The sequence below is a fragment of the Xiphias gladius genome, chromosome 21, assembly GCF_016859285.1.
Source record: "Xiphias gladius isolate SHS-SW01 ecotype Sanya breed wild chromosome 21, ASM1685928v1, whole genome shotgun sequence".
Taxonomy (NCBI): domain Eukaryota; kingdom Metazoa; phylum Chordata; class Actinopteri; order Istiophoriformes; family Xiphiidae; genus Xiphias; species Xiphias gladius.
The window spans coordinates 3,277,037-3,301,602 of NC_053420.1; the positions used below are offsets into that span (position 1 = coordinate 3,277,037).

Consider the following 24,566-nt stretch of genomic DNA (forward strand, 5'->3'; position numbering starts at 1 on the left):
AGCTTTCACTTAGGCCTGCCTCTAAAACACATTAAAGACATTCAAGGAGTGAAAGTGAGAGAAAAAAGGGGACCGCAGAGAGCTCCTTGTTCTCTAATGAGTACCTGTTGTCCAAGGTTTAGTTGCCCCGGGGCTACGTCTGCACCGGGGATAACTTAATGCATATGATACTTGGGAAAATGTACTTTAGCTCGCTGTCTGTGTTGCGTTACACTTTAAGATCTGCCCAGATCCACGTGTTGCTGGACGAGAAGGCCACTGAGTTCGGCACTGTACAGGCGGCATGTTAAAGTAGCAGCGTCTGAAACAGCGTGTTTTAAAAATGGATAACCGGGATAAAAGCACGGATTCCTCTAAGACGCTCATACGAGGGGGAGATTACCAACATTTGTGTTTCTAATGTACAAGACAGTCTCGAAACATTTCGCAAAATGTGCACAGATGAAAAAAAAAGGTCCCATCACACGATTAAATGATTGAGGAAAAAAAAGAGTTTACCAATGATTTGACCAGCTCTGACAGTACCATGAATTTAATCATCTTCAGCTGTTTTACACCCGGGAAGGTTAGCTAATAGTTATGTTGTGACACACACAAAAAAAAAACCTTTGGTGAGATATTACATTTGAAAGCATTTATAGTAGGGTGTTGAACCTTTACTGAAGACAAAAACTCCCTGGGGAAAACAAAAGCCAAGACAATCAAGAGTCCTGTCAGTCATTTTGTCACTTCCGTGTTATCCCGAACGCACAGATTTAGTCTTTTCATCTTTTGCTTCTGAAATTGTGTGGAAGCGGCCTTGTGCCTGAGGTGTAAAGTAGCCCTTTCGAATGACGGGACAGACACGTACTGCAACATTAAGCGAGCGGGAAGAGGCATCAGAGAGGCTCGGGACATCAGCGTGATACTTTTAAAGTGGCTCAGTCTGAGAGAAAAGCACCCCTCAGCGTGAACTAACTCCCTTCAGAACGCGGATGCTTTGTCGGCTGACTTGAACACCGAGCTCCACAGGTTCGACTTCAGCCAGGAATCATTTAGACCACGGGTGCTCCCTTGCTCTCAGAAGTCTCCGCTGTGTCTGATGGACATCTGTCCACAGCAGTGGACTGTGATAAAAGGAAAAAGGAAAAACACAGATACCTGTACAGATCCAGCCATGTCTCTTACGCTACAGACACATGGAGAACAAAATACGATTGGAGGTACAGCCAAATTGTTTGAAAGCTTAACCAAAACTTAACCTGTTTCATATACAGGTATATAAATACAGTACATAACATTCAAATGGATAAGACATACAGTTGCTATCAGTTAGTTCCAGTTGCCAGGCTTTCTGTCGGTGAACATTTGAAGCTCGTAACTGTGCCACACGCACCCTGTATAAGGTCTGCTTGGCAGACTAATGCTGAAAAAAGCAGCGCGGCAGGCTTGAGTGTATAATTTCATGTTGATGCCCACAGCTCAGCTAGAAACTTCCCACCACTCCCATCTATTCAGCAGTGACAGAAATACATTTGTCTCTGTCCACTGTGATCCACAAGCACATCATTTAGGGCGAGTTTTTGGGATTTTTTAAAAGCATTTCTGGGGGGGGGGGCTGTAACTGAAGCGTAACTCCCAATGGCAGCTCCTCAAAGCACACGGATCTCTGGTTGTTTATATGTTGTGATCATATTAGCGATACCTCTAATGACTGATGAAGGCCCCCGGTTTTACAATGAGGCGTCTAGTTTCACTGTGGACATACGGTATAACACTAGGGAGAGCGGGGGAAATGAAACGAATGGATCGATGAATAAAAACAATGTTTTTTTCCCCCCCTCTAGTCTCCTCACGGATCCTGCTTGAAAACTATTTTTGTTCATCGAATTCAAAGGTTACTCAACCTCGGAGGCTCGTAGCGCAGCTGCCTCTGAGGAAATTAACGCCACTACTGGCTGGAGCTGGTGAGGACTGGACAGATGCCGCAGTTGCGCTTCTATGCAGCTCATGTCTCCTGTCCGACCTGATTTCATGATAGGAGAGCGATAAAAAATGTCTTGTAAGTCACCGATGTAATCTCCATGATCTGCAAAGCTCAGACCTTCCAACTCACTACATCTCACAACATTATCAATCGTTCGCCGCAAAGCCGCGATCGCTGCGCACCATCCTAAATCTAGCCTGCTGGCTGATTACAGGTGTAGCAACGAATAAGTTCACAATCCTGCATCAGTACTAGAGTAGTTACAAAACACTTACCCCCCCCCATTAATTCTACAACTGATTACACAATAAGTAAGAGGAGCGCTGCCGTTTTCATAAAACGGTTATTATTATCACATTCTGCCTTTGACAGTAAAGACTGACGGGAAATGCGGGCTCCAAGAAAGGAGGGGGGCGATGCGGGTCCCCAGACAGTTTTGAATTCGGCATCACGGTCACGGCGGTTCAAGGTGCATACCATGCAGAACCACCAAGGACGCCCCGTGCTGTGTTTGCGTCCTTACACCTAAATTAGCTGGATTCTGTTGTTGTGCTAAAAGTGCCAGACCAGAGAATGAGCTCATATCCCCATTAAAAAAAATGATCTGGATAATATCACTTTGTCCCCCCCCCAGAAAAAAAAAAAAATCCCGCCGATAAAATCGAACATGGTCTCTTTTCATCAGTAATGGAGCTGTTCCAGAAAATGTCACTTGTTAACATCAGCCTGGAAAAAGTGGGTCACTTCTGTTTCACTTGTGTTTCTAGCTGTGGGACACAGTCTTGTAAACAAGTTACCCAAAATTTACACACAACGACGGGGATGACATACATACAAAAGCCATTTCACCCACGCAATGTAATACCATCCAACTGTCTTGTAGTGAATACTGTTTATAAATCCTTTTGTTCTTCATCATTTTAAAAAAAAACGGACTGGAGGGTTCATCTCGCTCCGTGGTAATTGTTGAGCCTAGTTTTGTGGTGGTGTTGTGTCAGTGCACCATGTTCACAGCCACGGTCACACACTCGCAAGTCAAACGGGACAACAACCAGAAAATGCTGCTGAGGGTCGCGGCCAGAAGGGTGCTTTTGTAGCTGCAACCCAAGAGCCTGTTTGGGGGGGGGGTGCCAGCTGTAATGGAGGCTGTCAGGCTTCAGAAGGACGTCTTTTGGCCCAGTGGACTTCAGGGTCAATAGATGGGTATCAACAGGCCAGAGGGACTGTAGCATCTATGGTTGCAGAAGCAAAGAAATGGTTGGCGAGCCAAGTCCCTCAGGGCGTCTTGTAGAGGCTGCTGTGGGAACAGGGGATGCCACCGCCATGGCTAAGAGCCATCAGACGTTGTCAAAGCCAATATGCATAGTTGAATGGCTACGTTTTGTCCCACATGACATGAATATAATGCATCCACTGGATGGCTGACTGACAGTTTGGGTGGGCTGGTTGTCAAATTTTTACCAGCAGCGACAGCGAGGCTGGTAGTGTTTCAACAAGTGACTCTGTGTGTGTTTGTGTGTGTGTGTGTGTGTGTGTGGGTGTGTGTGTGTGTGTGTGTGTCGCCATGGCAAAATGTGGTCCTGGAGAGCACCTACTGAAGCGGGAACTACCACAGAGGTGGTTTTGAGCAGCTTGGCAGGCGGGTGTCACGTCGCGGGCGTGTAGTTGCGATCAAAATAAAGGCCGAGTTCGGCGATGGGTGCGGTCTGACCCGTGAGTGAGAGCTCATGTAGTCAACGCGTTCCGACGCAACTGGAGTGATCCCATCGCAAGATGGTCTCTAGTAGAATCTGAAATTGGCAGTAGCCTTTCGAAACTGCAGTTTCCCTGATGTTCTTAGAAATAAGACTTGAATTGATATTTTATGAATATAGGCTCATGAGTTTTTTTGTTTTAAACATTTTACAAATCAGTTCACACCTTAGGTCATTTCCTGTTAGCATTAGAGGACATTAGTTACCGTAGACTGAGCGCACACACTGCGGCTTAGCGACCCCAGTTGATGGCCCTGTTCCGCCTGCTATTTTCAGCCTCATATTGTGCTCTGAACTTGTTCTCGGCTAGCTAGCTGTAGCGCGCAGAGCCGTAACTTTGCTGTGGGACTGTACCGAGCCTGTGCTCGATTTTTGTTTCATCTGATACGCTGAAGTGCAGCTGTAGCAGGATTTCTCTTCTCTTGTAGGAATTAAGCTTTCCTTTATTTTTCTGCACTCAGAGGCCACAGGGGACGTCAGTTTTCTATTATCACTTATATCCATTCATTTCTACTTTACTGAATTAAAAAAAAACAACACACTGCAGCAAAAATGGAGCAATAATGAAGGACGGACGTCTGACTGGGGAGTTCAGCCACACTTATTTTAGCCTCTTGTAATATAGATGCAAAACAGATGCATGCTGCTGCACGTCGACCATAGATGCCACGGTTTCCCTCCAGTTTACATTTATGTTGCGCTGCATCATAAAACACTAGCTATGCAGCCTCTTTCAATTTTATAGCAGGGGAAATGCATTATGTCCTAAATAAAGCTCCACTGACGCTCTCTTTCTTTAAAAGGGAGCCGAGTAAATCAGTTCGACTATGGGAGATTATCACTACCATAAATGCAGCTTAATACGCTTTCACACTAACACCAAACATTTGGCTGCATGTACGAAAGTGATTTTAAAAATATATAGTTTATCAGCATGTGGAAAGAATATATATAATTACACAGCTTGTTTATTTTTCCAGTTATGTTGGCTAAATTTACAGCCAACATAGCTTTAGTAGTGATTTGGCTTTTATCATCTGTTTTGGTTGCTTTCTTTATGAGCTAAATACCTAACTACGGGCAGTGAGGCACAAAACTATATTATAATCTATTTCTGACTTCTAAAATCTCAGGAGTTGCAGTCGCCCAGTTGAAAATGCCATAAAATCAAGTCATCGAGCCAACGGTTATTCATTTTTTACAGTTTTTTGGTTCTTTTTTTAAACAGTAGGACTACAACAAATCATGGAAAACAGAGACGAAAACCGCTCCCAGTCAGAGACATGTTTCTAATGTATGTTTTGGTTTGGATTATCGACGGTTTCACAATAAAAATCAGTCTTTATGAATAATTCACAAGTTGACTGAAGTATCCAAACATTTGGATTCTTGAATTATTTCCTGATATTTCGCAATAACTGCTGGTCAAATCAGATGTCCACTGAAGTGAGATGAAATTGTTCTCTGCATGGATGTTCATTCTTGACCTTTATGAAAAGAACATATGCACAAAAAAGGTCCACGCATGAATAATTCAGAGCTTTCAACTGCATCTCACGGTCTTCATCTGGCGAACGGAGCTGGCTCCGGTGTCGTCACACGACCTAAAGTCCTGGTAAAGTGATAGCAAGTGGTCACGTATATCAATATTAATAGTAAGTGGACCATTGAGCTCCTTCCTTGCACCATACAGACGTTGTGTATTGAGAAGTTACACTAATGACTTGATTGCATAGCGATTCCGAGGTCCTCAAACGTAAATGCTCTGACATTCACCTGCTGGGTCCCAGCCTCAGAACATGCAGGACAGTTTGTTCAGTGGGACCATGTCGTGAATATTATGTGTGTGACGAGCTGTTCTTCCTGAAGCCTAAATATAACAGATCTCTGAAATCTCAGATTTGCCCGTCATCAGTCTCGCAGTAATTCTAAGCAACAGTCCCTTCTCTGGTCGGCCACTGGGCAATCAAGTAAGATGAGGCGCGACTTGGTACGGTCTTTTGGTTGACATTGAAAAAAAACCTACGGCCTCTCAGGCTTTAAGGGCTGATGGTTGAATGCTGTCCTCAGCATGGGAAGCCCTGAATGCTAAACCATCTGTGGGTACACAATTTTTCAATTTTTCACAATAACATTATGGTCAACCACTTGAAAATAATTAGCTATAGATGCTAGACATCACAAGGTCAAGTCTCAGGACCCCGGAGCAGCAGGACAGGGCACGTCTGCGCGTCTCTGGGGGCGTCAGTGTCGGTCTGTCTGTCTTCGGCTCAGGCTTAAATAACTAAACTGGATGGTTTGCCCTGGAATTTTGTACAGACGTTAATGGTGCCCGGCCGATGAGTCCTAATGACTTCAGCGATCCGCTGACCTTACCTCAAGTTCCACCATGAGGTCGACATTTGTGGTGAACTATCTCAACTATTTTGTTCAGACATTCAGACATCCCTTTGGTGATCATCTGACCTCTTGTCTAGCGCCATCATCAGGACACAATTAGAATGTACCCAGTACTTTTTTTTATGACCGAAAACGTGCAAGCCTCAGCTGTTCTTAGTGTTGAGTGCTAAAGAACAAATGTTAGCATGCTAAAACACTCTAGGCAAAGATGTGCTAGCATTTAGCTCAAAGCACGCTTCTCTAACTGAAAACCACAGTGCACACTTCTGCAGAGTGCCAGCACAACACCACCTGCAACTGCTAGACCTCCACCTTTGAACACTTGACTGGGACTTGAACCTGTGATTGGGATTCTCTAACAGCCGGCTCACCTCTCATGAAAAAAGCTACCGACAAGAAGATGTGGATACAAATGGGAATACGTTTGTGTTGCCGGGACACTCCCTGACAGCACAACATCTTAACTGTCAGATGTTGCTAAATTGCCGGGAACGCAAGAAACAAACTCCTCTGTTAGCCCCTGACAATTTGCTGCCACTGGTGGAGCAGAGGAGAGACGGTCGATGGCGGATGAGACCCATGTCCTTCCTTATCATCTGAAAACAATAAGAGAACAAGAGAGCTGGAATTAAAAGACGAGGACCGTCTAATCTGGAAAAACAGAGGAATGTCAGGGAGATGCCACAGCACCCTTTTATCCCAGATGTGTGCTATTAGGTCCACAGGCCTGATCCCTGCGCCAGACTCAGCTGGATCAGATTTCTTCCTCTGCTAATGCCACCGGACATACGATCTGACAATGATAATGATAATTACTTCAAATGACATGTCTTACATCGTGGAAGAAGTGGAAAACACACAGGCACGCACACACACACTAAAAACGAGACAATATTTGCAGAGCTTTAAAGAGAAATTACTGCGGCCTTTCTCACCAATTTGGAAAACGTTAAAACCAACAGAGCTCTGTACATTCCTCCGAGCTATTAAAAGGTTTCACAGCTTCTTGTGCTGTTTGTGTAAAAAGGAGGAAAATATGGAACAATAAAAAGGTCACAACAACAACAACAACTTGGTTATAGAGGGAAAGCAGAAGCCGCTGCCAAGTTTGGCTTTTAATGTTTTGGAATATCCGTATGAAGTTCATCATTAATTTAATGCAGAGTTAAAAACAAGAGCCAGACACTTTATCCAATACAATAGTTCTATTGCTGATGAGGGCTTAGAATAAGGGACTAAATAATCAGTGTTTTTGTTCTCTTCCATACAATTTTAACCAGTACTGACAGCATTTCCACAACACAGAGCTTTCAAAATATTTTTTTGCAGTTGGAGTCTATTTTCGGGTTCCTCTGGACTCTCAGAAACACAGAACACATGATGAGCATTACGCCCTGGACACGATTATGCCTATTTCTGCGAGCTAGCACCAAATCCGAGAGGTCGGAAAACCTTGGATGGAAGCAACGCAAAGGCATAAACCCCCGATGAAGCTGATGAGGTGCGACGTTTTAAGATGTTATCCCACCAGCGTAAAGAAACAATACGAGAGTCTGTTGTCGTTCTCCTCGTCATCATACTCGCTCGCTTCTCTTTCGTTTCCATCCGTAACTCGTATTTTTTTCGGTGCTCGGGACAAAAGGGCGTGTAGATGCATGTTTGAGATTGTTTTTGCACAGGATCGAATTCAGCGAGATGCCGATGATGCAGTTAAACAGCAATATCAATAGATGCTCGGTTTTTCGATGAAAGGAGCGAGAAAACGGTGTCGTCCGTGTCCTCTCATCCACTCACAACAGCTCTTGTTAGCAATGCTGCTTTTCATAAACCCTCTGTCACAAACATGTCTTTCGCAGGAATCGCCCTATGTGGGACGTCTTCCCTTTTCATTCCATCAACACAGACCAACGTTTTGGAGGTGGTTTTCCCGCCGCAGCCTCTCACTGGTTCTACCACACGCCGTCATCCAGACTCTGGTGTGCACCACGTTTGTGTCGTATTTTCTCGGGGTGGAAAGAGTACTGGGAATTTGCACTCGAGTTCCCAGGTGAGGGAATCGCACCGGAAAGCGACCATTAAGTCCCAGTCAGGCGCTTTGCAGCCTGTGCATACGACTGATACACTCAGTTGGCAGTTTATTAGGTACACCTAGCTAAAACTGATGCAGCCTAATCCAACAGCCCTGCATTAAGTCCTCCCTGCATGGAGCTTGTAATGTTCAGTTTTTATTAGGATGTGGCGTGTGGTGCTGTTGAGCTGTGTTGCATCATACAGAGAGGTGTTCCTGTTATTTAGCCTACCTCCATTGGTGTAAATGGGGCGGACAGAATGGTAGAAAACACCTGAATACCACAGCGGGGGTCCGGAGATTTTATGTAGCAATATTATGTTACGTTAATCACATAGCTGCCGCTTCTTGAAGAATAAAAAGCGGAATTAGGCAGCAGAAGAGGCAGAGATGTATAAACAACATCAACTCCACAGCGGCTGGTAGCGCTGGGCCAGACCCAGCGTGCACCTGTTGGTCACACAACATGGCAGGTCACTCGCTGTCTATGCCGAGCTCGTTCTAATCTTGACCATTGGCCGCAGAATGACACCGTCCTTAATTTTATTGCATACTTAGACCCGCGCCCGGGTGCGAACGCACGCCCCTCGCGCCCCCTGACCCTCGGCCAGTGAACGTTAACACGCAGACCGCGAACCTCTCCGAGCACGGAGCTCTGCCCTCCGGCGGCCGCAGACCAGCTGCTTCTCCTCTGCCGCAGCTGCTGATCTGGCTCACTTCATTAGTAGCCTTCTCATACGTGAATCATTACTTCTTCGTTTTTTTCTCCGTAACGATTTCCAAAATTACTTAAGAAAGAGTGAAACTACCGATTTTTAAAAATACTCCGAAAAAGAGCAAGTACACGAAGAACAACTCCGTTACAGTAATGAGAGTAAATGTAACTCATTACTTCCTCCCCTGCATATTTCATTTGCCATTTAAGCTCCTAGGCAGTGCCGTTCCGATTCAAACACACAAATCCCGACACAAACATCTCCTGCGTGTCCCCTGCAGGCAGCAGCACTGACCGGAACGGATGAGGAGCCTTGAGTCCGTCAACAGCCCCACAACCAGATTCAAGGGGATGGGGACCGTCCACCCAAGAAAAACCACAGTTGTTTCAGCTAATGAGCCGAAGCAACACAAGTCCACAGGGGGAGGAGGTCGGGGTGAGTCTGTTTGTTTACACTTGCCCACCAACATTTAACGTTGGTTTATTTTAACCATGACCACGATCGACCGAGTGGTTATTATTGCAACCGTGACAACAAAGGTCCCCTAACCTTAACGAAGTAGTAATTTTAACCCAAACCGTGACATTTCCACGAACCCGACTAAACTTTAACCATAACAGATTTCTTTTTCAGCAGCGACGTGTAACGGCTCTGGAGTGTCAACCGGCTGAAAACGCTTCCACGCGTGATTCTAAAGGGCAGTTACAACTACCTATTTTTGTTGTTTAATGGGGAAGACCCGCTGGAGGTTTTGAACCGAGGCCAACAAAAGTGGGTGCTGTTGCGAAAAGCCCGACTCGTGTAAGGACTGCCCGCTCATGAGTTTCAATGTTGTGCCAGATTTGACATGTGCTGCAGTCTGACTGTGATGCTCACAATAAGAGAAGGTGAAGAAGTAAAAAAAAAAAAAAAGCAAAGCTGGATGAGCCTTTTCCTGAAAAGGTTGAGCCTGAAAACTAACAACTTGCTTTACCAAACAAGATTTCCTGAAGATAAGCTTGATGTACTGAAGTAAGACTAGAAGTAGCCCGTGAAATATCCCTTGGGATCTTGGACGTCTTGTGGATGTGGACATGTCCATCGCTTATCACTGAAGTTACAAAGTGTCAGTAGTTTCCGCTTTGATTGAAGGCAAGTCACAGAGACGGCGCAGACTCAGCAGCCTGGAGTTTTCCCACACAGAGCGTACGATGACCAGAGCGGAGGAGGCTTCCCTGCCCTTCTGCACAGCTCTACACCACCACGCGAACGCTCCAGAAAGGGGGGGGGGGGACTGTTAACATCAGCCTACAAGTGTTAATTAGAAGTAGCACATGTTGGAATTTTTTTATAGGGTCCATTCTCTCTTACTTGGCATTATAAATTGCACAAGTGTGTCAACGCAGCACATAACACAAGACCAAACAACGCAGGGAATCCACAGATGTTGGCGGTCCAGCACAATAAGGAATAAATCAAATAAATGATCGGTTTTATCAGACTGTGCTTATTAGAAGCAGGGAGTTTCTGCTGAAATTTTTTTTTATGGTTGATTTTGAATTTATGAATAACAGCAGCGACAGCAGCAAATCTTCTAAGCCCCTTTTTGCACCTACTGTTTGCACCTGTAATCTCCCTCCCGCTTCCTCCTTCCTTCTCTCCTCACCTGTGGGACACTTTTTCTTCAATCTGCACCTCTGCGTCTCGCTGTGGGATGGGCAAAGCGATGCTGCTTTCTCCTCGGGCGTCCTGCCCCCCCGAGTCCTGGTCTGCCTGCCCCACCTGAAGCCACAGGCGACGCCATCGTGGAGACAGACGCTCCACTCGCTCCACTCTCCCGCTGGAGCCAAGAGGCAGTCCTCTAAGGCAGAAGAGGATTAGAAAGAGAAGAGCCGATTGAAGATTTTTCAAGATCGCAACCAAAAGGAAAACTTTTAAAATTTTATTTTACAGAACCAGATCCCGAAAAGAAGACAATATTGGAATAAACTGGAATCGGAGAAGCCAAGTGCTTAATCGGTTTCACGTGTGATGTATCCAGGGAACCTTAAGGCTTTCTTGAAGATGATGAGAAAAAAAAAAAAAAAAAAGACCACAGAGAGGAAAAGTTGCTCAGGCACTTTTAGGTCAAGTCCCCACGAGGTGGAAAGTGGTCAGCATGTTTGATTGTTAACACACTTGATAAATAAATACTTTCGCTATACGTCATTTCCTTTCCTGGGCTGACGGCGCCGGACAAACTTTTCCTTTAATTGAAAATAATGGGTCGGCTCAATGTCCTTTTCCATACAGTCCACGGATTAGAGAAATGCAGAGACTGAGACAATGAAGATACAGAAAACAAATTGCAACCGTTAGCCGCGGAGTGGTGATAATATATCGAGACAAATGCTTTCTTCAGACCTCTGGCAACCACACCAGCTGAGGCATTAATACACGGGACATTACCCTCGTTGGGGCTGGTTGCTGACGAGTGATGTCACCCACAAAATCAGTCCCCGCGAGTTTTTCCAGCAGCTCCGCACTGGAAAAACCAGCAGCCTCGCCCCACGATGAATATTTCTTGGTATTCATCAATATCGTTGTCAGATTTGAAACCAAGAGACTTCCAGCAACCCTTTTCTCGAGCTGCCTGAGGTGCGCACCAACAGTCAGACGTGAAACCTTAGCATCGCCATGAAAACCAGATGTGGTCACGATGCCAAGAAACAGCAGTAGCTGCAGATGGGGCAGGTGGACGGCAGAGGGGGAATCTGGAGTCCTGAACAGCCCCGAATGACGAATGAGCTCAACAATATATCTCACTTAGAAGGCAGGGAAGATACACAGCAAGATGCGAGGATACATTCTGAAACTTCTCTTAAGACTATTAATGCGAATCATGTGTTGCATTGAAAGTTTGGCTCCGTATTCGGAAAGATTTAAGTGAAAAATAAACAAAGTGAAAATAATTGAGTGGATGAGCGTTCGTGGAACTAGACGAAGACAGGAGTTGGTCCTCGGAAGGAAAATTTAAATATTTCAAGACAAAATCTAGCTTGGATGTGTCATTGAGCCATCAACAGTATTTAATGTGATAGATTTTTTTTAAAACTTCAATAATGTTACTTCGTTGAGAACAATGATTTGCCCAATGTGAACGTGTTATTTGAATTACAGAATTACTTCAAGATTTGTTCTCTTGTGTCATGGTCTTTCCTGAAACAAAGCGTAGTTTCCCAAACAGGTGCTATCCATCAATGGTCACGTTATTTTCACTAAAATCAGTTTGATGTAAGATAAAAAAACCACAAACCACAACCAATGAAATGCCCGACCATTCACACATGAAATACTGCAGAGCCGGCGAGGCAGATAAAAGGAGAAGGCTTTGCAGGAACAGGTCTGCTGTTCATTAAACCTCTCAGATTAACCCCGCTGCTGCAGCCATCGCAGAGCGGACCTGGATTTCATAGCTGGCTGGGGTCAAAGTGCTTTTGGTTCACCCGCTTGAAACAGCAATTAAACTCGGACACAGGTCACAAAAGGTCATGCAGGTATTAGGCAGAGTGTTGGAAGCAATCGGTTTGCGGCATGCACACCAGCATCCTGTCTTTGAGTCATATCCCGAGGTACATGGAAAATACTGCATACCTGATTCATCGTCCAGGTTTCTAAATTATCTGTGCGCAGACACAACTTTGTTCCATGGAAAAAACCAAAACCACCAGCGTCTTAGTCCATCTCTCAACGCCGACTCCTACTACCCATTGGTTCCTACCGAGTGTGCAGAGCTCCGAAGACATGACAAATGCATGCATTAACTGGTCGCTGTAAAGATTGTTGGGACAACTTATCACACATCTTGTCGCATCATCATGACGGAACAGTGTTTTCTAGAAGTTACGGAAATCCTCTCCGACCTGTCATGCTTCACTTCTGGTAAAATACGCCCTGTTGTTGTCTGCGTTAGCCACAGGTGTCAATCATTCAACCGGCCATGGCGCGTGACAAGCTACTCAGTATTCAAAGCGTTGGTCGTAAATGTGTCTTCGTTACCTAGGCAGTCTGTTTGGTGGGCGAATGTTCCCTCTGGGCAGCCGGTCACACACTTGCCCTTGTACAGCTGGAAGCCAGGCTTACACTTGGTGCAGAAGTCTCGGCTGAAACAGCTCTCACAGTCCAAAGAGCGGCACTCTGAGAGGAGGGAGACCATCAGACATCTAGTCAACAAACAGTACAGAACATCTGCTCGCGGCGTAAATCTGTTTGCATGAAGTCGGGAGAAAACGAAAGCCTCTTGTTCGCCCGGTCGCTCTGATTTTTCACTTTAGTCATGAAGGTGAAACGCAGGGCGGACAGAAGGAAAGGATGGAGCTGATTAAACACGCTGCAGCAGTTCAAATTGGGCAGGGACGGAAATGCTGCGGAAAACCACGGGTCAGAAAGAGGGGCCGTGTGCAGCGGCATCTTTACTTCCTCATGTGATGCATTTCCTTTCGAAACAGAATGTGGGGATGGGACATAAAAGTGACGGATCGCTTTTGAGTTTAAACCGTTTCAGATTCAGGGGGGCAGGCAGTAGGATTTGATATGAGCGGCAGAAAGACCAGATTGTTTGAAAAAAAATTGCGATAGCTTTATTGGCTGGAATTTGGAAGTTACCGCAAATTTTCCCGACTTTAAACAAAGAGGGGGAAGATCAGAAAACCCTCATCTAGTGAGTCAATTGTGAAACAGCGTTATGGTTCGTTTTGGTAACTAACAAGTGTCCTGCAGTATTTTGTCTTTTAGGTGTGAGGACTTGTTGAAAACCACGTAAAACAGAAATTTACCAGCGTCCCACGTCTGGGCCTTTGGCCTTAACATGCTACTTCGTTTACCTGAGTGTAAAGACGTCTATCCAAGTCATCACGGCATGTTGTTTTGTGTGTCTGAATATACTCAGAGTGCTGGTTGCACCCGCTGTTTTCACAAATCCCTACTTCATGCCATCTCAAAAGCCTCCCACGTGAATATGTGTACAGGATTTGTGGTTTTGCCGTTGGGGGTTTTGACCAATCAGGAGGGCTCCTGTCTCTGCTCTCACTCGGGACAGAAGAAATTTCTTTGGTGCTTTGGAAGCGAAATCTCTCAGTGAATGAGACAAAAGCTGTGCACTCTTAGGTGAAACTTTCATTTTTCTATTGGAACAGCATGCGTCTGAGATGAATTAAGGAGGGTGCACCTCGATAAATATGTAAACTGTGAATCTGGGCAGTGTGAAACTCTAAAGTCTTTTAATCTGACACAAGAATCATCGTTTCCTACACTAGTTTACGCCTCAAGACAAATCAGTCATTCGTGCTTGATATCAGTCAGACCGAGAGATCCCTGCAGGCCAAGCAACTCTTTGTGTAAAACACGTACTCATGCAGCGGTTGACGTCCTTCCCCCTCTGTCCGTAGTGTCCAGCGGGGCAGGCCTGGAGACAGGTTCCATGGTGAGACATTCCCTCCCTCTGCAGGAACAGGAAGAGTCGCTCGGGGCAACGCACGCAGCCATTGTCCCGGGAACACTCCAGACAGCTCCGGCAGTCCTCGGATGCCTCTCTGTGAGCTGCGGCGCACAACAGGCCGCGGGTTAGCGCAAGGGGGGAGGGAGAGAGAGCAGGGAGACAGTGGGGGGGTCAAAATAAAGGTAAGGGAGGGTGAGAAGGGAGGAGAAACAGAGCGAGGGCAGGGGCAGGAGAGTATGTGGAAGGAAAGGAGACATCACAAATCCTCATGGTACCAAGGGAATTCCTGGACTCCATGAAAAATCCACCACTGAGCTCCCTGGAATAAAGGCCTGTAGATGCTAGATTCCCACGAGGCCACGGCAGAGACCACCTTTAGCCCTTAACGCTAGGATAGACCGAACGGCTGCTTTTTCCTCTGGACATTCAAGAAAGTAAAATCAAGTCAAATTCACATTCTAAATTTCCTGAAGGGAATTATTCTGTACAGAAACGTCCTCACTAAGTTTTTTTTTTTTTTTTTTAATTGATAAACCGCTGACATAATTTGTGATTATTTGAAGTAGCCGTCTTGGATTCTAAGAGCAGGTTTGACTTCATTTAAAAGTTGTTAACATTGAATTACTTCTGCTTTTGAAAATGAAATGTTCTTTTATTTTAAGCCTCTCCTTGATTTAGTCATTTTGAACTTTATTGGCTTTTACTGTGTTGGAAGGGCATTGAAGGGGTGGAGCCTCTAACTTAAATCTTCTACATACCACATTTCCCGTTCAAAAAATGAGGCCGCAGCACTTAAAAAACATGCCGACAAAATGCTAAATGGAAACGACGACTTGTGGTGCTTCTGCATTTTTTGGAGAATCACGACACAACCCGGCCTTTTGATATTCTAGAGCCCCTAGAAATGATTTAGTTATTACTTCTGGAATGGAGTTCCCTTTTCTATCTTACCAAGATAAAGGCCATATACGTCAATTTCAGATTTCTTCTTTCAGTGTCAAATAATTGGCACTTTTTTTTTTTCTCTGCCAAAACAAAATGTCCGCCATTACATAAATTGGCACAGAGATCACTGAGATGATAATGGAAAACATTATCTGTAGTTGTTGAGACTTGGACTCATCTCAAGATTTCGCAAAATGAATCTGAATTAAGAGTTATTCTTTTTTTTTTTTTTTTTTAATGTTGACTGATACGTTTTTGGGTTGCAGATTTGTATTCCCAAAAAAGGCAGTGTCAGTAAATGAATGATGTATTGTTAAGACATCCTATTACATGCCCACAGTGTTCACGGTATGGGGAGTAGTACGCATGGTATGGCTGACTCTTGTAGGTCTATTGCTCCTGTACCTGTACCAGCTTGTCTTGGTAGCCTGACAGTCAGGCTTAGGTCTAAGCCAAACTAAGTCTTATTATATTATAACAGTGAGCGGGGAGTTCTGGTCCCAGAGACCAACAAGACTCCGCGGACAAAGTGGGAACGCTTCTAATCTGACGGGATTAGGGACGGATAAGGAGAGACGGGCAAGGTGGGATGGAAAGAAGGACGGAATGAAGTAAAGAGGGATAAAAAAAGAGAGATGGATATCGTCTGCTGAGGCGGTGAAGGACAGGCGGTGAGTATGCGTGAGTCCGAACAATCGAGTCTGATCCTCAACCAGAGCATGTGGCTGACTGCTGGCGTCCTTGTTTCTCGAGTCTGTGGGTAGGTGTGTGTGTGTGTGTGTGCGTGCGTGTGTGTGTGTGTGTGTGTGTGTGTGTGTGTGTGTGTGTGTGGGTTTGTGCGTGCAACTGATGTTGCATGCATATAATCAGGTCACCAGTAGAGGTCATGAAAGGTCACAGTTCGTGCAACCTTACGCCTCTGTGAATTGAAAGATGTCTGTTTTAACCTTGTAAGCTGAGTCCATATCGTCATTCATTTATACGCCTCTTTTGAGTACACGGTAAATGTATTTGCCTGCTTTACATACTTAGATAACAAAACTAACAGCATGTAAGACCAACAGAGACCGGTGGCGGTGATCCATCAGAAAATGGCGTGTGTGGTGTGGTGGTGCTCCGACAGTCTCTAGAAGCGAGACCGTGGTCTCTGTGTTTTCTGTGTTTGAGTCGAGCGGCAGGGGAAGGTCTTCAGCAGAGCTTCAGGAGTCCTCGGCAAGGTGTCTGACCAACAAGCCGCACCGCTTGGACGGGCGGACGAGATCCAGGAGCAAAAGTTAATAATCAGGGAGAAGGGCAGCAAAGTCGCAGATCTGGAGCGACGCTCAGCTGATCTGGAACAAGGTTCTCGCGTGGACGGTGTGATCAGAAGTGGACAAGACATGAAACACATGTCCGGGCAACAGCCGGTGGAAAAGGTGAAGACGTCTCACCGAGTGAATTAGTGTCTTTGGAAAAGCAGGTGCTTCAGTTCTAATAACCCATTCGATTCCAGCCTCTCGTACACTCCCCAGGAAGGAAGGAAAAACGAAGCTGATAACTGTTTACACACTCGGTGAACACAAAAGCCAAAACTGACATACTCAGGCAGACCAGAAAGCTGCGAGGGGCTGAGGTGTACCTGGATGAACATCTGGCTGAAATGATACAGCAGGACAGGCACGCAAACCCAAATACAAAGAATGTGGACGAGGAAACTGCAAAGTGTGGATGAAGCTGAACGGCGGCAAAGCAAAACCAGTAGTAGTAAGAGAGCTCACCGATCTGGACAAATATAGACGAATGATCATCTCTGCTTAGGCTGGTTAATGGGATTTATGGACAGACCGAGAGACAGACTGAACGGCACTCGTCTAGTCTGCCCAGAATGACATTAAAGTAAAGTATGATGTTTTAAAAACGGACGTCAAATACAACCAATGACAAGCTCTGACAGATGGTTTTTATTTTCATCTGCGGATAATCATCGGCAACCAAAATGGAATTCCAGATAAATAAAAACCTGGCGCAGAAATGACAAGATACGGTGAAAGACCCTGATCCTGGGAGTAAGTTTGACAATAACACGCACAGTCATTGTGACTTCGGCGGCAGGAGATCCAACATCGTTTAATAAGAAATACAGGAATGAAGACGTCTGAGACTTGGCTCAACCAGGAATAGGCTGCTATGGTCAAAACAGAGGGATACGAGATGTTTTGTATTAGTAGGACTTAAAAAAAAAAAAAGAGAGAGAGCTGGGAGTTGCCTTGTATATTGATCAAAGTTACCAAAGTAAATCTGTGAGTAAAACCTTTCACTGTTCCTTTATAGTTCCATATATAACTTACATACGTATAAAACAAATAGACTAACCGATGCAATTTTTATACTGCAACAGAAAGGCTTAAGAATTGTGAACACAACTACTTAGAGAGAACCAGCAAACTCACTCTTTATTCAGTCAAAGCCTCAAAAATCTGAAGATTTGGTTGATTTTAAATCAGTTCAAATTATGTACAGATCAAAAAAAAAAAAAAAAAAAAAGTACCTGAATTTTATCCAAAGGTTGTTTAAAAAGAGTGGAGAGGAGTTTTTATGTTCTAAAACCAACCAGTGAGGACTGATGTAAAACAACTTGGTATTTCTGCCGACGGAGTGAACTTATGGAGCAGCTGCAGTAAGTTTAGCAAAGCAAAAGCATTAAAAAAAAAACACACTGACACAAAAAACAAAAATGGATGATCAGAAAGAAACAACTCCATCGAAGGTTGAGATGTAAGTTGTTCCTCATTTTGTATATCGTTACGGTTTTGTTTTGTCTTTGTTGTCTGATGTCAGCTTTAGTGGTTGGACGTGACGTATGTGTTGTTAAAAGGGTCGACATTACAAGCCGTGGCTTCAGCCTACAGCTGAGAGACACACTCAGACTGCAGAAATCTTTCTGTATGAGTTGGTATATTTATAGATCTGCAGAACGAATTTCTGTTTATTTTATTTTTTTGATGGCAGACTGAGATAAGCTCTAAAAATACGAAATTCTCGTCAGCTCGCTCGAACAACCGTCACCGATGTAAACTGATACGGATCCACTCGCATTAGAACATGCAGCCGAGCTGAGGCTGACAATTCAGAAAGAGGCAGAACTGTTCAGTTCAGTAAAGGGGTTCAAGCATTTAAAGGTCCATTTGTGAAACAAAAAATAAAAAAACAACTCTACTAAATATAAGATCAAGGACAGTGTTTGATTTTGTGTTAACTGATATTGGAGGCGATGAGTCCTACAGGAGTGTGCTGCCATAAAGAATTACTTTTCAGGCAAATGTTGTCTAGAGTGTATGTTTTGAATTGCAAGTTGCACCTAACAGCGAAGCATATTTGAGTTAAAATGACACCGAAGCAAATAAAGTCTCAGACTCAGCAGGAAAAATCGTACTTTTTGCTCCTCACAAATTCAAGCAATGAGCAAATATGAATAAAAACCAATGAAATAAATGTTGAAAGCATCATGTTTGACTGTAGAAACTATCATCACGTGTTGTTTAAGGATTGGAGCCATCTTAAAGGATTCGTCAAGGGGAAACCTGGTGGAAAAATCCCCTAGTGAATTCAGGATAGCAGCCCATTGAGAGTTTTTTTTACGAGAGCTCCTGGGCGTGAATGTGTAATTCATCAAATGAGAAAATTTTACGGCCGCTCTGTCCAACGCCACACAAAGCTTTCCAAAGACATTCTGGGAAACGCAGGGAATACGTTGAAGCGGAACTAGACAATTAAGCTCTAGTTCATTGGGTTCTTCATGGACCCACTGCTAAAACATTCTACCGTGTTGTTTGAATGATTTGGCTGGATGGGGAAGAAGGGTTGGTTTTAACCAGAGTGTACCGGTTTAGTCTACACAAAACAAAAACTGCGATCGAATGAACACTGCCGATCCATACTGAGCTTCCTGAGTGGAATTTGCCATCACCTAAGAAGACTTTGCGGGTTTTCCCACTGCAGGTAGAGCAGTCAGGTGTTGCAGAGGCTATCCAGCAACAAGTGGGCGAGGGATAAACATCTCTGACAGCCAACTTGTCCATTAACAGTTTGAGTCCTGAAGAATTTTCCCTGGGAGACATACTAGTAAATGTACCCCCAACGTAATACATTGCAGGCATTATAAATACTACGGCACTGAAAAGCAATGCAGAAAAATCTAACATCATTTTTGACTTCAAAATGTTTTAATTATTAGGAAATGAGGTAACATTTTATATAAATGGCTTTATATAAATCTTACTTTCAATTAGCCGTGAAAAACTGTTGCTGACTCAACGTAAGGCGGAATAAAAATTCCATATATTCATTTAAAAAGTGGTCACAGAACCTTTTATTTTAACTGTTGTAAATACTTAATGGTACGTCTGGGAAGACTCCTGGACAGGAAGTCATTTCTCGTTTGTTAGGGGAAGAGGAAGAGCAGGTGGTTAAGAAACTCAGGCTGCGGACTGACTTAGAAGCTGGATCCTCAGAATGACTTGGCCCATGAAGCTGTAACCGTTAAGAGGGCTTCGATTCAACCTGCCTGTCCCACTCTAAAGAGGTGATCCAGAGACGAAGCCCAATTGACGGGCACTCCGGATTCATTCCTGAGGTAAAACATTCGCTTCAGCGTTTGACGAGGTGTGGCAGTGGGAAAGTGAGGAACGTTTAATGATACCTGAGGTTACCGGTTGTCACCGTTAGTGGGCAACCTCGGAAGAACTTCCATTTATCTGTAACGCTCTGTGTTCCTGGGGCTTCTTCCGTTTTTTTTTTTTTGTTATTTTTTACCGTTTAAGTTTTTTTGGGGGGGGAATTTTTCCTCAGGTTATTCTTGATGCCAGACACAGGGTCACTGATCTCTGACAAACACAACAACCGGTTGTTAATTCATGCACTGCCACAAGTCCAGTGACTGCAGGGAGGACATGTAATCAGTTTGCCAATAATGTGAAAGTCCCAGCCACAGTTTAGCAGCTGTCTACCTGCAGCTCGGCTGAATCTGTGCTTGTTTCGACAGAAATCTGGTTCGACTAGTACGCAGCTGCTTTTAAACCCCTGGAACTTCCAATTTAGCTCATATGTGGCTAAGCTAGTCAGATGCCAAGCGACACAACAGCCAGATATTTCCATACTTAGAGTTGAACCACATGACACTGATCGCTGTGCTGTGGATTATGGGAAACTGATAGCCACGAAGGACAGATTGGTTTTGCCTTGTAAATTCTGGCAAAAACAAGCTGTGTCTCTCGCTACATTCGGAGGAACCCCTGAACTTGGACAGTCCCTGTCAATTAGGACATATCTGATGACACGTGTTTTAGGACGCACCTTCAGAAACCTTTCGGAACATGTTACTGACAGCAAATGCATGGAGGCCATCACAGTATAATCTGCTACACTGCTGGAATAATGGGCCTAAGTGGGAAATGACGCACCGCAGAAACACCACAGTGATGAGCGCAAAGCATCGACGATGACGACAAAAGCAAGCAACGGCTCAAGAAATCAACCAAGACAGTGCAGCGTAAAACGGCAGATCTTGCAGAAGTGATCAGCGACCTCTTCTGTCACACTCAAGGACTCGTATTTCAAATGATTCACCCATCTGTCTGCACTTCTCCTAGCCGGGTTTAGGTAGCACTTAGCAGTGACCTCTGAACTTGCTTGTGTTCAGGATATGTTTCAAGTAATCTCAGCTCAGCAGAGTCGAGCAAAGTAATAATCAAGAACAGAGGGGCACAGACAAAGTCTAAGTAAAGAGGAATCTAGTTTTGCCCGGAATAAGCCAGGAACCCATTTCGCTGAGCTTTGGGACTTCACTTTGAGGTCTTGACCCATTGTCTAAAAAACAGTTCCCTACACATGTGCTATCGATCTGCCGGCTTAAGGGACTTTTAGAGGAGCGGCAGGTTTAGGTAGCGTTAAACAGTGACCTTTGACCTTGCACGGGATTGCACTGGGTTTTTTAACAAGCACCAGGTGTATTAAGCTCTGTTGGGATTTCAGGGAAACATGTTAGCGAGTAAAATGTACTTCCACCTTAAAACTGAATTTACATAATGTGGTGAGGGTAACAAATGGTGAGAAAGGGAAGAGAAATGGTTTAACAAAGATAGAATAGAAGCAATAAAGTGTTACGATACAGTATTTTCTAATGGTTTTATGGACATACCACCAAGTTTGGAGAGCAAAACAACTGAAGAAAATGACAAATATATGATGTAAAGATTTGCTTGTCCCAAGATAGAATTATCCTCTTGGAAAAATGTTATACAACAACAGCAGCAGCAAAAATCATATTACAGCTCCTCCAAAGCATCTTTACTTAATCCTGGGTTTTACTCATTGTTAAGTACAGATCATGTTAAAGGACGGAAAATCTTCCTAATATCTCCAGCTGAAGTTGGGTAAACTCCCTGCTGCAGACAAAAAGATCACAAAGGTAAAGGTGAAGATGGGTTCAGGTGGGCGCTCTCTCTCTCTCTCTCTCTCTCTCTCTCTCTCTCTCCACCGCCTCACCGGTAGAAACAGCACAAATCCGGTTTTAGGGTGTGTTTTTCCAGTAACACACAGCAGCCACCACCTCTGCAGATGAAGCCGAAATACCCACAATGCACCATAATGTGTACATTAACAAGAAAAACGTGCCAGGTGGGGTGACGTGTTAAAACAACACAAGCTGTGCGGTCCCTAATGACACACGTGTGGACGTCCAGACGATTGATAGCAGTTGGGTCTGAGACGTGCTGCTACTTAACACGTTTTTCACCACGGGATTTCTGAAATATGTATAGAGCGAAGCTTGTGTTACATCTTCGCATTCACTCCGCAGACCTTAGATGATGATCCTCTCCAGCTGTACGAGAGCCATAACAAGCTGCTTTTAGTCCTTTGCCGAAGTCAAGCTTGGTCGTGAAGCGGTTATGTCTGTGACACCACACCTTAACAATCCAAATTTCCAGGCCAGGGGGTTACGACTCATTTATAACCTCACAGTCCCTGGTGCAGTTCTGGCACAGGACCTTTTGCTCCATGTTGTACCACCTTTTAGTTTGAGAAGCCTTTAACTGCACATTTGGTTCCCTCAGTTAAACGTCCTTCCAGCACGCTGATAATGCACCGAAGCATGAGTCTGCCGTAAAGCGCAAATGGCAAAAGCATGAAGTGAAATGCGCACAAAGTCACAGGTGAATAGACGTGGATTCCCAGTTGGTTCCTTGAATGCAGGATGACGCAACACTAAAAGCCAAAAATAACCACTGATTACTGATTGTTAATCAGCATCATGTGACTGTAGATAAAATGGTTAAATCTCGGTTATGTATTCCTATTTTTGGTACAGAGGTTTTCATCTAAGCCCATATAATAGTGTAACATGGATTCGAGCACCGTGTGAGAGGAATACCTGGCAAAACAGCAGACTGACGGCGTTTGGATTTGTCTCTTGAAGCGTTTTATCTCAAATTTTGTTGGGGGGGGGGCAATAGGACGACACGAATCTCCTCGGGGTGAAGTGATGATTTTCTGACAGCAGGTCAACCGATGGTGCCCACGATCAGCATTTTCAGCATTTGACCCTTCAGATCTAAAAACAGTATCTAACTTAGAGCTGATCTGATCCATTAGCATCGAATGTCTCAGTCCAGGTCTCAGTAATTTTGGGCAGCATTCATTTTATAATTTTTTTTTTTTTTTTTACACCTTTGCACCCTGCCTCAGAATTTGCATATGTGATGTATTCTTTTACAATTTGTTAAATTCCTCCAGTCCGTCTGAAGAGTTGACTGCGTCGCCTGCTCTGTTTTCACGCATGGGAAATATTTCAGTCAGTTGTTTTTAGTGTTTGTCAACCCTTATCTGAAACAGCACAATCTCGCCGTCACAAGCTGTTACCTTGAATGAGAGTCAGTGACACCTGATGGCTCTAATGCCTCGCCTCTGTTCGGACCGGGCAGGGAGGGGGAAACGTCGGAAGCCAAGATGATGGTGTAATTGAGACCGGATCCCCCTCCAGTGGTCCCAAATCCCCGAGGAAATGCCAGACGCCGCGCGCTGTGAGGGTCACCACATACCTGTGCGGCTGCGGTCAGGACTTCAGGGTTTTCAGAAGGATTTTAGAAAGATTTATTAGCCACGAATATGGAGCTGAGGAGTATTTTCTAACCGGTGTAGGGTGTCTGCTGGTGCAGAGCTTAACAAGGAGCGACATGACAGTTCAGCCACTGTTAACCACGAGACAGACGAAAACTTGAAAACGTGGTGGGGGAAACAAAATGTGATGAAGATTCAACATGCTTTGTGGAGTGATTTCAAAGCGTTTGATTTCTGCTCTCGGAGCAGTGGCAGGCAGGGCTGTCATGAAATGTACAATGTCACTTTATTCGTCTATGTCACCGTCGTGAATGGATGTGTTTCTTGTTAGTGCAAGGCACTAAAACTCTTTGCTTCATTTACTGTCAGTTATTCTCGATTGTTTTTTTTTCTATTACTTTCGTTTTTTAAATCATCTCGTCAGATGAAATAAAGTCAGGAGATACCCTGCCGTGAGAAACCCGTTTTTTTTCACTCTTATTATCAAATATGAAATGAAAATAACTGTTGAATCAACAGCAAGAACGTCACCTTGCTCTCTTTAAGAACACCTAGTGTCTGCTGTAACCATGTCAGGAATAAACTCTGTAAATTTTGCAGTTCCAGTTTGACCTTAAAAAACATTTTCTAAATGTTACACTGTGTCCTTAATGTTTTAGTTCTTAGTGACCTGTAGTATTTTCTCGTAGTAAGAATGCGATATGGATATATCACCCTGTTATAGAATTCTAGTATGTCCATTTCATAATCACAATCTCTGCATGTTTTCATTTTGTGTACAGAATCCCGTCAGTTCCTGTTTTGCCCTCATACACAACATGTGGAATATAAGCTCAGGTACCACAAAGAAACTGAAGAGAATTTACAACAAGTGCCCGTAGAAAACAGCAGAAATGATCATTTTAAAGGCACAACCCCAAAAAACTCTCCGCGTTGTGTACTCACCGCTCTGCCTCTGCACGACACCAGACCCCATCCTGATCACCTCACATAGCAAGGACATCACAATGGCAAAGAGTCGCAAATGCATCTGGGCTGCTGGCAAGCGCCCGCTTCAGCGCCAGGCTGCGGACATCTGCGGGGACTCCGGGGGTGTCAGGTCGAAGATTTAGTTCCACAGCGAGGGACAGAAAGAGAACAAGAAGTGAGAGGGGCAAAGACGGGGGGT

The 24,566-nt window shown here is 44.5% G+C and overlaps 1 protein-coding gene across 1 annotated transcript; it reads right to left on the reverse strand.

Annotated features, from left to right (window-relative positions):
• Positions 1–1,034: 1,034 nt before the first annotated feature.
• rspo4 (R-spondin 4) lies at positions 1,035–24,428 on the reverse strand. Its single transcript, XM_040158913.1, has 5 exons — positions 24,344–24,428; positions 14,272–14,460; positions 12,922–13,059; positions 10,500–10,744; positions 1,035–1,106 (listed from the first exon to the last, which is right to left on the reverse strand). Exons 1-5 carry the CDS (start codon positions 24,426–24,428, stop codon positions 1,035–1,037), a joined length of 729 nt encoding a protein of 242 aa, XP_040014847.1.
• Positions 24,429–24,566: the final 138 nt, after the last annotated feature.